This window comes from Bufo bufo, chromosome 5, assembly GCF_905171765.1.
Source record: "Bufo bufo chromosome 5, aBufBuf1.1, whole genome shotgun sequence".
Classification (NCBI taxonomy): domain Eukaryota; kingdom Metazoa; phylum Chordata; class Amphibia; order Anura; family Bufonidae; genus Bufo; species Bufo bufo.
Window position 1 is genome coordinate 557,905,301 of NC_053393.1, and position 15,707 is coordinate 557,921,007.

The 15,707-nt window shown below is 43.5% G+C and overlaps 1 protein-coding gene across 2 annotated transcripts in view; it reads right to left on the bottom strand.

The window, feature by feature from the left end:
* The window catches only part of LOC121000842 (gastrula zinc finger protein XlCGF66.1-like), a 57,054-nt gene extending 42,037 nt beyond the window's left edge, over window positions 1-15,017 (bottom strand). The window contains exons 1-5 of one of the 2 annotated variants that reach the window (XM_040431556.1): window positions 14,811-15,017; window positions 6,258-6,381; window positions 5,426-5,530; window positions 5,219-5,342; window positions 5,075-5,139 (exon numbers count right to left, since the gene is read on the bottom strand). In XM_040431556.1, the coding sequence (XP_040287490.1) occupies window positions 5,075-5,139; window positions 5,219-5,342; window positions 5,426-5,530; window positions 6,258-6,335 (372 nt within the window). In that variant the 5' untranslated portion in view covers window positions 6,336-6,381; window positions 14,811-15,017. The remainder of the gene's footprint in view (window positions 1-5,074; window positions 5,140-5,218; window positions 5,343-5,425; window positions 5,531-6,257; window positions 6,382-14,810) is intronic. The other variant, XM_040431557.1, reaches the window with a different exon arrangement.
* Between the last annotated feature and the right edge of the window lie 690 nt (window positions 15,018-15,707).

The window sequence follows — 15,707 nt, forward strand, 5'->3', positions numbered from 1 at the left end:
GAATTTGCGCAATTTACACGTACCCTCCGTGACAAGAATATCCGTTATCGCTGGGGCTTCCCTGTAAAGCTACTGATCTCGGTGAAGGGGCAGATGACCGCTTGCAACACCCCACAAGATGCCTCTGTCCTTCTACATAAGATGGGCCTGCTTTCAATTGGAGATAATGCCAATCCTGCAGAAGACCATGGAATCAAGTCGGCGAGAATTGCGCCAGAATGGGAACAAACGTGATTTCCAGGACTCCCTCACCTACTTTATCCTTTTGGATGTGCGGGATGGGAGATACGTAAGAACTTATCTCTTTCTCCCCCCCCCACTAGGTCTGCTCTTCTGGTGCTAGGGTGGTGGTCACCCTCTAAGCAGACCCCCCTTTTTAGACTCTAGAATCCTGCTCATTGCAGTTTTAGGATGTCTAATCACCTTTTCCTTTTTGCTAATGTTATGTTGTTTTTTGTTGTCCTACTTTGCTCGCGCTCTGATATGTGACCCACATATTTTGATCTCTACCTCAGCCTCATAATGCTCCTTATGTTCACACCTAGTACGCTATGCATCTTCTTATGGCGGGGCTGACATTTTATTCTAATAATGTTCGTGGTCTGAACTCCCCCTTTCGTCGCTCTCAGATGTGGCGGGATCTGCTCGGCAGCAAATGCGATGTGGCTTTCATTCAGGAGACGCATTTGGTGGGAGCAGATCAGCACAGATGTACTCATCGATTGTATCCGCATATTTTTCACTCCCCTGCTGCCCAAAGGCGTAAGGCTGGCACCCTTATATGTATAAGGGGCTCTGTTGCTTTCACATTACACCAATGCATCACAAACAAGGAAGGTAGATATGTTATCCTGATATGTTCACTTGAAGGTAAATTGTGTACGATAGTTTCGGTTTATGCACCAAATGTTAGGCAGATCTCCTTTTTCAACAGATTGCACAAGAAAATCTTAAAGGTGGCGAAGGGAGCTATCATAATGGCTGGGGATTTTAACGTGCCAATTGATGTGGGGATGGACTGTCTCACCCATGCTGAGCCCCGCCGGAAGGGCCTAAAAGAAGCTCTAAAAAACACTTCCTTGCATGACATCTGGCGGTACCAGCATGGGGGAGAGAGATTATACGCATATTTCTTCCGCACATCACACACAGTCCCGGATCGATTACTTCCTGGTCTCTAGGGATATTTTGCAAGGGGTACTTAGAACGCATATTCTGCTAGCCACTTGGTCGGATCATGCCCCTATAGTGATGGAACTCAATATGGGCTTACCCTCCCAATCACCCCCGACTTGGAGACTAAACCAGTACTTGCTCAAAAGTTCTAAGAGGCTGGAAGAATTCTGCGCTAGTCTGAAGGAGTTCTTCCTTCTGAATAGCACCCCTGATATTTCGTCATCTACGCCTATATGAGAGGTATATTCTTGCAGGCAGCCTCTCGTTTGAAAAAAGCTAGAGATCGGCAGCTTAATGAGGCGTTATCAGAGCTGGAGTCAGCACACCAACTATATAGGGACAATCCCTCTTCAGCTCACCCTTTGGAGTTGCAGAATGTCCGTTCTAAGTTGAGGTCGCATCTCTTATATGAACATGAGCGAGTAATTAGCAGATTTAAGATGTCTCACTATCATATGGGGGATAGGGCAGGCTCCTTGTTAGCTAACAGACTTAAGAAAAGGGCGGTTAACTCCAGAATAGAGAAAATGCATTATAATGGGTCTGTTCTCACGCATCCGCAAGAAATCACTAATGCCATAGCTTCATATTATGCGAAACTTTATAATCTGAAGGAAGATGTTGCAACCCCTCAACCAACAGAAACGTTTATTGCAGATTTTCTAGAGCACCTGAAACTTCCCACGCTGTCAGATGCCCAATTAACTACTCTCAACTTGCCAATTGCGGAAGCAGAGGTACGAGCAGCTCTAAAAACTACCCCCACGGGGAAAGCGCCAGGGCCGGACGGCTTTATTGTGGCATATTACAAAGAGTTTCTGCCCCAGCTCCTCCCCAATCTGTGCTCGATATATAATACCTTTTTCCAAACAGGGTTTATTCCAACGGAGATGCTTTCGGCCACGGTAGTAACCATCCTGAAGCCGGGCAAGACCCCAGATGCGCCTGCCAATTTTCGCCCCATATCCCTGCTTAATGCGGATCTAAAATTGTACGCAAAAATATTGGCCACTAGGATTAATCAGTTTTTGCCAGAACTAGTAGACCCAGACCAGGTTGGGTTTGTGCCTGGAAGGCAGTGTAGGGACGGCACTAGACGCATGCTTGACCTCATCCAGATTGCAGGGAAGTCCAGGTCCCCAACAATGTTTATTTCCCTAGATGCTGAAAAAGCATTTGATAGGGTGCATTGGGGGTACCTGGACCGGGTGCTTCAGACCTTTGGTTTCCATGGTAATATTAGGGCTGGTGTAATGGGGCTATATACGACCCCCTCGGCCACTGTTCTCGCCTCGGGATATATGTCTAGAGCTTTTAAGATAACCAATGGGACCAGACAGGGGTGTCCATTGTCACCGTTGATTTTTGCGTTGGTAATGGAGCCTCTGGCTGCTAGGATTTGGGCATGTCACAGCATACAGGGAATTAAAGCGGGAGATGTTTCTCACGTGATTGGATTATATGCTGATGACGTTATATTAACAGTATTGAACCCTGAAAGCTCTTTAATAGCACTACATCAAATACTGCAGCAATTTTCAAATAGTTCTTATTATAAACTAAATGAGAGCAAAAGCAAGGTTTTAGATTTCCACTTACCTGTAGCCACAATGGATAGGTTAAAGCAAATATAGCCCTTTCAATGGTCAGATCGGTCCACTCCATATTTAGGGATAGAGTTAGCACGAAGCTCGGCTGAGACAGTTTCCATTAATTTTAATCGCCTAAGAAAGGACCTACAAGGTGATTATTCCCGTATGGCGCAGGTCCAGTTATTCTGGGTGGCGAGAATCAATGCTGCAAAAATGTTATCCCTACCAAAAGCACTTTACTGTTTCAGATGTCTCCCACTGCAAGTTCCTAAAAAATTGATAACCATGCTCCAAAAAGACCTCTTGGCGTTTATTTGGCAGAATAAGCACCCTAGAATCCCGAAGGCCTCTTTGTATCCTTCGGTTAGAGCTGGGGGACTTGGGGTACCAGATCTGTATAAGTATTATTTGGCCTCCTCGGCGGAGCAGGCGCTGGAGTGGTGGTCTCCATTCGCTCCCCACAAGTGGCTTGAGATAGAAAGGGCGTTTGTTAAAAAGCATTCACTCCCAGCCATTCTAGCAGCTCATGAACTGGGGAGACTTTGCTATGAGGTTCCTCTCCCTACAATGCAAGCGTCTCTTTTCATATGGTCGTATTTGAGAAATGTAAAGAAGTGGTTTACGGTGCCAAAAGACAGCATTCCTCTCATAGCACTTGAATACCATATTTCTGATATGAACCTAAAATCGTGGGTGGATAAAGGATTAGATAAGCTGGGGGGTCTTTATACAACCTCTGGCCTAAAAGATTTCCAGTCACTGCATGACACCTACTTCATCCCTAACGCCCTTTTTTACCAGTTTCTACAGATATGTCACTTGTTAAATAACTCCCCATTAACTCAACCTCACTCTTGTAAGAGTCCTTTGCAGCCCTATGTCGCATCACCCCTGATATTTAGAGTGAAAATTTCTGGTATATACTTAAACTTATTATTAGACCAGGATAGTGGGAAACAATCTTTTATGTTAAGATGGGAACAAGAGTTGGGTGTTGTGTTTTCCATGAGCCAGTGGAGGGAAGCAATGTCATGGTCCTTCAGGTGTACTAAATGTCTAAATCATATAGAGCAGGCCAGGAAAATACAACTCAGATGGTACTTAACCCCAAATAGACTAGCCCACTGTTCACCTGGCTACTCCCCGTTATGTTGGAGGAAGTGTGGGTCAGTTGGTACTCCCTTACATATGTGGTGGGAATGTCCTTATACCAGAAAATTCTGGCACGCGATGGAAGCTTTAGTCCGGCAGGTCACGGATTCAACAATCAATTTGACCCCTGCTCTTTCCATTCTGGGAATAGGCTTAGAAGTCATTCCTTTCAAAATAAGATGGGTAACGTCCCATCTGATAAGCGCAGCGCGGAATATAATAGCGCGGAGGTGGAAGTTACCTTGTACTCCGTCAACATCGGAAGTGGTTGAGTCCGTTAATTATCACATGCATTGCGAACTGATGTTTGCTTCCTCTTCTTCCGTACGCATACGATGTCTTAATAACTGGATGCCTTCGTTATCCAGTCCCTATGCTAAGCCTTTGCCGGAATGTCTTTGGTGACTTGGGTACATTTGGAGGGTTCGGGGTAGGTTTGGGGAGGGCGGGTTTGGGTCAAAGGTGGGGATTTATATATAATGTTACAACATTTACCTCAGCATGGGCAAAATTAACGTGAGCTTTGATGGGACCTCATTTGTTTTTTGTTATGTACTTTATGTATGTTTTCTTTCTGAAAAATGTACTTTGATATGCTTCACACTGTGATATTATGCCGTGTTGGGCATGCATTTACTATATTATGCAAAGTATTCAATAAAAAAAATTATTGAAGATTATATACATTGTTTTTACTCATACATCCTGAAGCCTCAGATCAAGCAAGATCGTTCCTGATATAATACAAGATCTGTGATCATCACCACAAATCCTCATAATACGGTGGAACTCCATTTCTGGACTACATTTTTCCATAAGTGGCTACTATATATATATTTATATTTTCATTCCAAGGAATATTTTATTGAATTACACTTTGGACTATTGATTTTATTCATCTCTTAATTAGCACCATCTATATTATTCCTATAAATAAATTAGATCAGATTCTACCCATAGAGGAGTGTCCTGCTTATCTCTGTACTTCTTATTCCACTATCCTGTGAGTCAGATTCAGCACTTCCTGCACCTCCATCATTTGCTTGAACAGTAGAGCCGTCTATCACATTCACCTTTTCATAAACCAGTATAAACTAGAACAGTACTGGATAAAACAAGGCGTCCTCCTACAGAGGAGGGGACATCTCCATTACCTGACCGTCCTGTGGAAGGAGAGGACGCGGACATCTCTCTGGTGTTGTCCTCTGACTGGATCTCTCTGCAGGAGACACAAAGACTAGACTCAGACTTTACAGACAGAGAATTCCAGGACATTTGTATTTAGTCCTGTCTGTTACCTGGAGATGTGAGGGGCTGGTCCTCCTCCATCTTGACCTCCTTGTACAGACCCTTGTGTCCTTCTAAATACTCCCACTCCTCCATGGAGAAATAGACAGCGACATCCTGACACCTTATAGGAACCTGACAACACAATGACACCGTCATCACCCAGACCCCTCCAGTGCTGTGACTGTATAATGTCCCCGCATTCCCGGCGGTGTCACCTCTCCAGTCAGCAGCTCCATCATCTTGTGGACGGCTTCTAGGATCTTCTCATTGTTCTTCTCATGTATCAGATTACTAGACGTCTTCTTCACCCTGGAGTACTCCTGTTCATTGAAGACACAATAATAAATGTCACCATGTACATTCCAGAGTCCATCACTTCTACAGCCATGTCCACCTGTAATTACCATAGATAATGGTGTAATGTGACATCATCAGAACCTCTCACCTCTCCAGTCACATCACCTGTAATTACCATAGATAATGATGTAATGTGACATCATCAGAACCTCTCCAGTCACATCACCTGTAATTACCATAGATAATGATGTAATGTGACATCAGAACCTCTCACCTCTCCAGTCACATCATCTGTAATTACCATAGATAATGGTGTAATGTGACATCATCAGAACCTCTCACCTCTCCAGTCACATCACCTGTAATTACCATAGATAATGGTGTAATGTGACATCATCAGAACCTCTCACCTCTCCAGTCACATCCCCTGTAATTACCATAGATAATGATGTAATGTGACATCATCAGAACCTCTCACCTCTCCAGTCACATCACCTGTAATTACCATAGATAATGATGTAATGTGACATCATCAGAACCTCTCACCTCTCCAGTCACATCCCCTGTAATTACCATAGATAATGGTGTAATGTGACATCATCAGAACCTCTCACCTCTCCAGTCACATCCCCTGTAATTACCATAGATAATGATGTAATGTGACATCATCAGAACCTCTCACCTCTCCAGTCACATCCCCTGTAATTACCATAGATAATGATGTAATGTGACATCATCAGAACCTCTCACCTCTCCAGTAAGCAGGAAGAGTATCTCTAGGGTAAGATCTAATATCCTCTCCGCCATCTTGTCCCCGTCTCCATCCATTATCTGGTACTGATGATGTCATCAGACAATCCTATATCACAGGAACCTGAATGGAAGAAGAGGAGTCAATGTAGAATCTGCATGAAATCCCATAGAAATGCTTATAATGACCGGAGATGATGAGGGACATTTGGGAGAAATCAGAGGAGATGAGGTCTTCTCTCTATTGTCTGGACTGATGACTGGAAGATCTCGTCAGGGCAGTTCCTCCATGTTTGAGGTGACAGCAGTATAAAGTATGGTGTACCCTCACACGACCCTTACATTCAATCACTGGCTGCAATTGTGATACCAGTAATGTAAACCATCATGGCCACAGTGGTCATGTGACACTTATACTGGTATCACTGCTGGGATACATCCTCATAACATTGACGTCTATGGGAGATGACAACCACTGCTGGAGACACTGGTGGACGCCTCCCAGGTCCCTCTCCGGCAGAGACTTCAGTGTCCCCGACGTCAGGAGAGCAGCGCATGCGCAGGATGTCAGTGCGGCCTGTGACTAAAAGAATACTAGAGTTGTTGCGATACAAATTTTTTGATTCGGTTTCGATACCATGAAAAAGAATTGCGATACTCGATACCATTCGATACCATGCGAAAAAAATAAACCAAAAAAGCCACGTGCATTCCGCATTTTAAAAAATGGCGAATCATGTATTTTTTATTAATTTTTTTTCTGTTCCGGCGTTCACCGCATAGATTTTTTTAAATATTTTAATAGTTTGGACTTTTCTGACATGGCGATGTGTAATATGTTTATTATTTATACATTTTATATGTGAAATTGGGAAACGGGTGTGATTCATACTTCATATTTTGGTGGGGGGGGGGGGGGTTTCACTTTTTTTTTTTTACACTTTTTATTTAATAATTATTTCCCCCCTTAGGGGCTAGAGCCTGGGATCTTTCATCCCTTGTCCTATTCACCCTGTGACAGCTCTATCAGGGTGAATAGGACTTCACACTGTCCCTGCTGCTCTGTGCACACAGCATCAGGGATGTTACCATGGCAGCCAGGGCTTCAGTAGCATCCTGGCTGCCATGGTAACCGATCGGAGCCCCAGGCTTACACAGCTGGGGCTCCGATCAGAAGCTGCCACTGCACCACCCATGAGGGGGAGGGGAGAGGACCCTGTGGCCACTGCCACCAATGATTTTAATACTGGGGGGGTTGAGAGGGGCCGGCGCACTGTGCCACCAATGATTTTAATGGGATGGGGGGTTGAGGGGGGGGGGGGTCACACTGCACCACCAATGATAATTACCCCTTAATACAGGAGGCGGGTACTGGCAGATCAGCGGCAGTTAACCCCTCAGGTGCCGCACCTGAGGGGTTAACTGCCGCTGATCGCATCTCCCTGTCAGGGGCAGGGTGCCGGCAATGCGATTCTGCTGCCGGCACCCGCCTCCTGTATTATGTGTTAAAGACGTGGGTCCAGACTTTCAGTATTAGGCTACACAGAGCGGCGCCCAGCTATGTCCCAGCACTCACCATTATTCCTGGGCGCCGCTCCGTTCACCCGCAGTGCCCCATTACCGTCTCCTCTGCTGCTCCACATGCTGATTATTTTCGGAGCGATGGGGAGGAGACATCAGCTTCACTAGTGGGCGTTCCTTCTCCCTGGTTGTAGCGCTGTCCAATCGCAGCGCAGGGAGAAGGAACGCCCACTAGTGAAGCTGATGTCTCCTCCCCATCGCTCCGATAGTAATCAGCATGTGGAGCAAAAGAGGAGACAGTAATGGGGCACTGCGGGCGAACAGAGCGGCGCCCAGGAATAATGGTGAGCGCTGAGACATCGCTGGGCGCCGCTCTGTGTAGGAAAAGTCGTGTATCATTGGTGGCGCAGTGCGCCCGCCCCTCCTCCGCCCCTCTCTTCTCATTGGTGGCAGCGGCAGCACAGGGGGGAGGACAGCTTCCTTCTCCCCGTGCTGCTGAAAACACGGAACGTCTGAAGTCACTTTGTGAGGCTTACATAATAGAAACCACCCAAAAATGCACCCCTCAAGGTATTTAAAACTGATTTTACAAACGTTGTTAACCCTTTAGGGGTTCCACAACAGTTAATGGCAAATGGAGATAAAATTTCTGAATTTAGATTTTTTTGGGCAAACATTCCATTTGAATCCATTTTTTCCAGTAACAAAGCAAGGGTTAACAGCCAAACCAAACTTAATATTTATTGCCCTGATTTTCTAGTTTACAGAAATGCCCCATATGTGGTCGTAAACTGCTGTACGGGCACACGGCAGGGCGCAGAAGGAAAGGAACGCCGTTTGGTTTTTGGAAGGCAGATTTTGCTGGACCGTTTTTTTTTGATACCATGCACCATTTGAAGCCCCCCTGATGCACCCCTAGAGTAGAAACTTCCAAAAAGTGACGGGTACATATGATTTTTAGTTGCTCTATATTACACTTTTTGTGAGACAAAGTAACAAAAAATAGAATTTCTGAAATTTCATCTCCATTTGCCATTAACTCTTGTGGAACACTTAAAGGGTTAACAAAGCTTGTAAAATCAGTTTTGAATACCTTGAGGGGTGTAGTTTCTTAAATGGGGTCATTTTTTGGAGTTTCTAATGGGACATTTTTTGGGCTTTAAATGGTACATGGTATCAAAAAAACAGTCCAGCAAAAACTGCCTTTTCTTCTGCGCCCTGCCATGTGCCCGTACAGCAGTTTACGACCACATATGGGGCATTTCTGTAAACTACAGAATCAGGGCAATAAATATTGCATTTTTTTGGCTGTTAACCCTTGCTTTGTTACGGGGAAAAAAGGATTAAAATGGAAAATTTGCCCAAAAAAATCTGCTTTGGCACAGTTTTTATTATTTACAACATTCATCTGACAGGTTATATCATGTGCTATTTTTATAGAGCAGGTTCTTACGGACGCGGAGATATGTATACGGCTAATATGTATACCTTTTTTTTATTTTTTTATTTAGGTTTTACACAATAATATCATTTTTGAAAAAAAAAAATTAAATATTTTAGTGTCTCCATAGTTTAAGAGCCTTAGTTTTTTCAGTTTTTAGGCGATTGTCTCAGGTTGAGTATCATTTTTGAGGGATGAGATGACGGTTAGATTGGCACCGCTGTGGGGGGCATACGCCTTTTTGATCACTTTTTTGTGACGTAAGGTGACAAAACAAATGTTTTTTTAGCATAGTTTTTATATATATATTTTTTTTTACACTTTTTATGATGTGAGGTGACAAAAAATGGCTTTTTTGACACAGTTTTTATTTTATTTTTTTAAGGTGTTCACCTCAGGGTTTAGGTCATGTGGTACTTTTATAGAGCAGGTTCTTACGGACGCAGCGATACCTAATATGTCTACTTTTTTATTTTATTTTTACGTTTAACATAAAAAAGCATTTTTGAAACAAAAAAATCATGTTTTAGTCTGAGCGCCATAGTTTTTCTATTTTTTTGGCCATAGTCTCATGTAGGGGCTCATTTTTTGTGGGATCAGGTGACGGTTTGATTGGTACTATTTTGGTGTACATACGACTTTTTTTTATAACTTTTATTACTCTTTTTGGGAAGTAGGGTGGACAAAGTTTCAATTTCATCATAGTTTGTATTTTTTATGGTGTTCACCGTGCAGGGAAAGTAACATGACCGTTTTATAGATCAGGTCGTTACGGACGCGGTGATATCATACATGTGTAGGGAATTTTATTTTTTTCATTTTTAATCAGTGATAAATGTGTTTTTTTTATATTAACATTTTTTGCAATTTTTTTTTTTTTCTTGACCCAGACCCACTTGGTTCTTGAAGATCCAGTGGGTCTGATGTCTGTATAATACAGTACAATACACTATATAGTGTACTGTACTGTATTTTTACTTTACAAAGTCTGATCAGACTTCTGCCTTTAGCAGAAGTCTAATCAGCACAATGGACAGCAGGAAGCCTGTGAAGGCGTCCAGTTGCCATGGTAACCATCACTCGCTGCCACAACGTAGAAGCGGGTGATGGGGAGGGAGGGGGGCTGAAAAGGCACAGCAGTCCCCGATGGGAGAGGGAGGGAGCTCCCTCCCTGTTAACCTCTTACATACAGCGGTCGCTACGGACCGCAGCATGGAAGGGGTTAAACGGCTGACATCTGTGTGATGATGTCAGCCGTTTCAAGCAGAGTGTCAGCAATGTGCTGACACTCTGCTAAAACCGCTCGGCACTAACCGCAGCCCCCCCCCCATCGCTGCGCCCGCCGGCAGTTAACAAAGAGGGCAGGGGGAAACATTAAAATGAAGGTATTTTGAAGTTTCTGGGGGATCAAAAAACTCGGGGGGGTCACAGGACCTCCCTTGGCATTGACCCAGGGTGCCTGCTGATTGATTTCAGCAGGCACCCAGTTTTGATCGCCGCGCGGCGGTGATCGGAACTACACAGGACGTACCTGTACGCCCTGTGTCTTTAACAGGTTAAACTAATACTTTGTTGAAGCACCTTCTGATTTTATTCCAGCACTCAGTCTTTTTGGGTAGAAGTCTATCAGCATGGCACATTTTTACTCTTCTTTGCAAAAACACTCCAAATCTGTCAGATTGCGAGGGCATCTCCTGGGCACGGCCCTCTTCAGATCACCCCACAGATTGTCAATCGGATTCAGGTCTGGGCTCTGGCTGGGCCATTCCAAAACTGTAATCTTCTTTTGGTGAAGCCATTCCTTTGTTGATTTGGATGTTTTGGGTCGTTGTCGTGCTGAAAGATGAAGTTCCTCTTCATGTTCAGCTTTCTAGCAGAAGCCTGAAGGTTTTGTGCCAATATTGACTGGCATTTGGAACTGTTCAGAATTCCCTCTAGCTTAACTAAGGCACCAGTTCCAGCTGAAGAAGAACAGCCCCTTGGCATGATGCTGCCCCCACCATGCTTCACTGTGGGGATGGGGTTCTTCTGGGGATGGGCAGGGTTGTTTTTGCGCCAAACATATCTTTTGGAATTATGGCCAAAAAGTTCCGCCTTGGTTTCATCAGACCATAACACCTTTTCCCACAGGCTTTTGGGAGACTTCAGATGTGTTTTTGCAAAATGTAGCCTGGCTTGGATGTTTTTCTTGGTAAGAAAAGGCTTTCGTCTTGCCCCTCTACCCCATAACCCAGACATTTGAAGAATACGGAGATTGTTGTCACATGGACCACACAGCCAGGACTGGCCAGATATTCCTGCAGATCCTTTAATGTTGCTGTAGGCCTCTTGGTCACCTCCCAGACCAGTTTTCTTCTCGTCTTTTCATCAATTCTGGAGGGACGTCCAGTTCTTGGTGATGTCACTGTTGTGCCATATTTCCTCCACTTGATGATGACGGTCTCCACTGTGTTCCATGGTAGATCCAATGCCTTGGACATTCTTTTGTCCCCTTCTCCTGACTGATACCTTCTAACAATGAGATCCCTCTGATGCTTTGGAAGCTCTCTGTGGACCGTGGCTTCTGCTGTGGGATGCGACTAAGAACATTTCAGGAAAGACCAACTAGAGCAGCTGAGCTTTATTTGGGGTCAATCAGAGGCCCTTTACATGATGGCCGGTGTATGCCGACTGCTATGTAACAGGATTCTGAATGTGATTGCTTCATTCTCATCACAGCTACATCCCCAGTTATAAGAGGGTGTGCACACTTATGCAACCACATTATTTAAAGTTTTTATTTCTTCCCTCCACCTAAAAGATTTCAGTTTGTTTTTCAATTGAGTTGTACAGTTTATAGGTCACATTAAAGGTGGAAAAAGTTCGGAAATGATTTATCTTTGTCTCATTTTTTTACATCACAGAAACTTGACATTTATACAGGGGCGTGTAGACTTTGTATATCCACTGTATACATTCTTTATGTAGGTTCTGTATATACTTTATATACACAGTCTGTATGTAGGTTCTGTATATACTTTATATACACAGTCTGTATGTAGGTTCTGTATATACTTTATATATACAGTCTGTATGTAGGTTCTGTATATACTTTATATATACAGTCTGTATGTAGGTTCTGTATATACTTTATATATACAGTCTGTATGTAGGTTCTGTATATACTTTATATACACAGTCTGTATGTAGGTTCTGTATATACTTTATATATACAGTCTGTATGTAGGTTCTGTATATACTTTATATATACAGTCTGTATGTAGGTTCTGTATATACTTTATATATACAGTCTGTATGTAGGTTCTGTATATACTTTATATATACAGTCTGTATGTAGGTTCTGTATATACTTTATATATACAGTCTGTATGTAGGTTCTGTATATACTTTATATACACAGTCTGTATGTAGGTTCTGTATATACTTTATATATACAGTCTGTATGTAGGTTCTGTATATACTTTATATATACAGTCTGTATGTAGGTTCTGTATATACTTTATATACACAGTCTGTATGTAGGTTCTGTATATACTTTATATATACAGTCTGTATGTAGGTTCTGTATATACTTTATATATACAGTCTGTATGTAGGTTCTGTATATACTTTATATATACAGTCTGTATGTAGGTTCTGTATATACTTTATATATACAGTCTGTATGTAGGTTCTGTATATACTTTATATATACAGTCTGTATGTAGGTTCTGTATATACTTTATATACACAGTCTGTATGTAGGTTCTGTATATACTTTATATACACAGTCTGTATGTAGGTTCTGTATATACTTTATATACACAGTCTGTATGTAGGTTCTGTATATACTTTATATACACAGTCTGTATGTAGGTTCTGTATATACTTTATATATACAGTCTGTATGTAGGTTCTGTATATACTTTATATATACAGTCTGTATGTAGGTTCTGTATATACTTTATATACACAGTCTGTATGTAGGTTCTGTATATACTTTATATATACAGTCTGTATGTAGGTTCTGTATATACTTTATATATACAGTCTGTATGTAGGTTCTGTATATACTTTATATACACAGTCTGTATGTAGGTTCTGTATATACTTTATATACACAGTCTGTATGTAGGTTCTGTATATACTTTATATATACAGTCTGTATGTAGGTTCTGTATATACTTTATATACACAGTCTGTATGTAGGTTCTGTATATACTTTATATATACAGTCTGTATGTAGGTTCTGTATATACTTTATATATACAGTCTGTATGTAGGTTCTGTATATACTTTATATACAGTCTGTATGTAGGTTCTGTATATACTTTAAGCTTCTTGATATCAGATTGTCAGTAACGGACCTGAACCTTTCCTTCGGGGAAACTAAGACGCAGCCGTCATCTTCCCCCCTATTCTCCCTCCTCCATCCTCACTCGCGGCCCGAAGCGTCTTCATCAGGTTTTATTTATTTATTTTCTGTGATACACAGGGCGCTATTTTTTTATTATTTTTTTGTATTTTCTTTTTCCTTTCTATGCGCTATAAGATTGTATCCGACCGACTCCATCTCACTGCAATCTAGTTATGTGGCACATGGAAAACAAGCAACATTTACTGGAAACTCCAATAAAACATTTTTTTAAGAAAAAAGACATCACACACTGCACTACTGAAGCACCAGCTGTGACAGACATCACACACTGCACTACTGAAGCACCAGCTGTGACAGACATCACACACTGCACTACTGAAGCACCAGCTGTGACAGACATCATACACTGCACTACTGAAGCATCAGCTGTGACAGACATCACACACTGCACTACTGAAGCACCAGCTGTGACAGACATCATACACTGCACTACTGAAGCACCAGCTGTGACAGACATCACACACTGCACTACTGAAGCACCAGCTGTGACAGACATCATACACTGCACTACTGAAGCATCAGCTGTGACAGACATCACACACTGCACTACTGAAGCATCAGCTGTGACAGACATCATACACTGCACTACTGAAGCATCAGCTGTGACAGACATCATACACTGCACTACTGAAGCACCAGCTGCCACAGACATCACACACTGCACTACTGAAGCACCAGCTGTGACAGACATCACACACTGCACTACTGAAGCATCAGCTGTGACAGACATCATACACTGCACTACTGAAGCACCAGCTGTGACAGACATCATACACTGCACTACTGAAGCACCAACTGCCACAGACATCATACACTGCACTACTGAAGCACCAGCTGTGACAGACATCACACACTGCACTACTGAAGCATCAGCTGTGACAGACATCATACACTGCACTACTGAAGCACCAGCTGTGACAGACATCACACACTGCACTACTGAAGCATCAGCTGTGACAGACATCATACACTGCACTACTGAAGCACCAGCTGTGACAGACATCATACACTGCACTACTGAAGCACCAGCTGTGACAGACATCACACACTGCACTACTGAAGCACCAGCTGTGACAGACATCATACACTGCACTACTGAAGCATCAGCTGTGACAGACATCACACACTGCACTACTGAAGCACCAGCTGTGACAGACATCACACACTGCACCACTGACTGCGGCCCCCGGCTCCCCGGTACCTGCTCCTCCTCATGCCGGGGCTCTCCCTCCCGCTGTCCGGACATCAGAGCCTCTTTACAGGACGTTTCCAGCAGAACTTCCTCTTTCCCTCAGGTTCCTGGAGTTTTCCTCTCCCAGCATGCTTTGCGGTGTGACGTCACAGGGCTGGCCCCGCCCGGCACACTGGTCAGTCAGCACTAGCCCCGCCCCCTACACCTCCGGCGGCCATGTTAGTACACCCAGACATGGCTCCTGCTCCTCTCCTCACATCTCTGAGGGCCACAGGCGCTTCCCTCACCATCTCCAGAGCCCCAAACACTGGGAGCGGCCAGCACAGCCGTATCTAAGCCTCTCATGTGAGATACAGCCTGCTGAGCCTGGATCACAGCTTCTCTTGTGTGATACTGTCTGCTGAGCTGTGTATCTAATCCTATCCCGTGTGATACTGTCTGCTGAGCTGTGTATCTAATCCTATCCTGTGTGATACTGTCTGCTGAGCTGTGTATCTAATCCTGTCCTGTGGGATACTGTCTGCTGAGCTGTGTATCTAATCCTATCCTGTGTGATACTGTCTGCTGAGCTGTGTATCTAATCCTATCCCGTGCGATACTGTCTGCTGAGCTGTGTATCTAATCCTATCCTGTGTGATACTGTCTGCTGAGCTGTGTATCTAATCCTATCCTGTGTGATACTGTCTGCTGAGCTGTGTATCTAATCCTTTGTGATACTGTCTGCTGAGCTGTGTATCTAATCCTCTCCTGTGTGATACTGTCTGCTGAGCTGTGTATCTAATCCTATCCCGTGTGATACTGTCTGCTGAGCTGTGTATCTAATCCTCTCCTGTGTGATACTCCCTGCTGAGCTGTGTATCTAATCCTATCCTGTGTGAT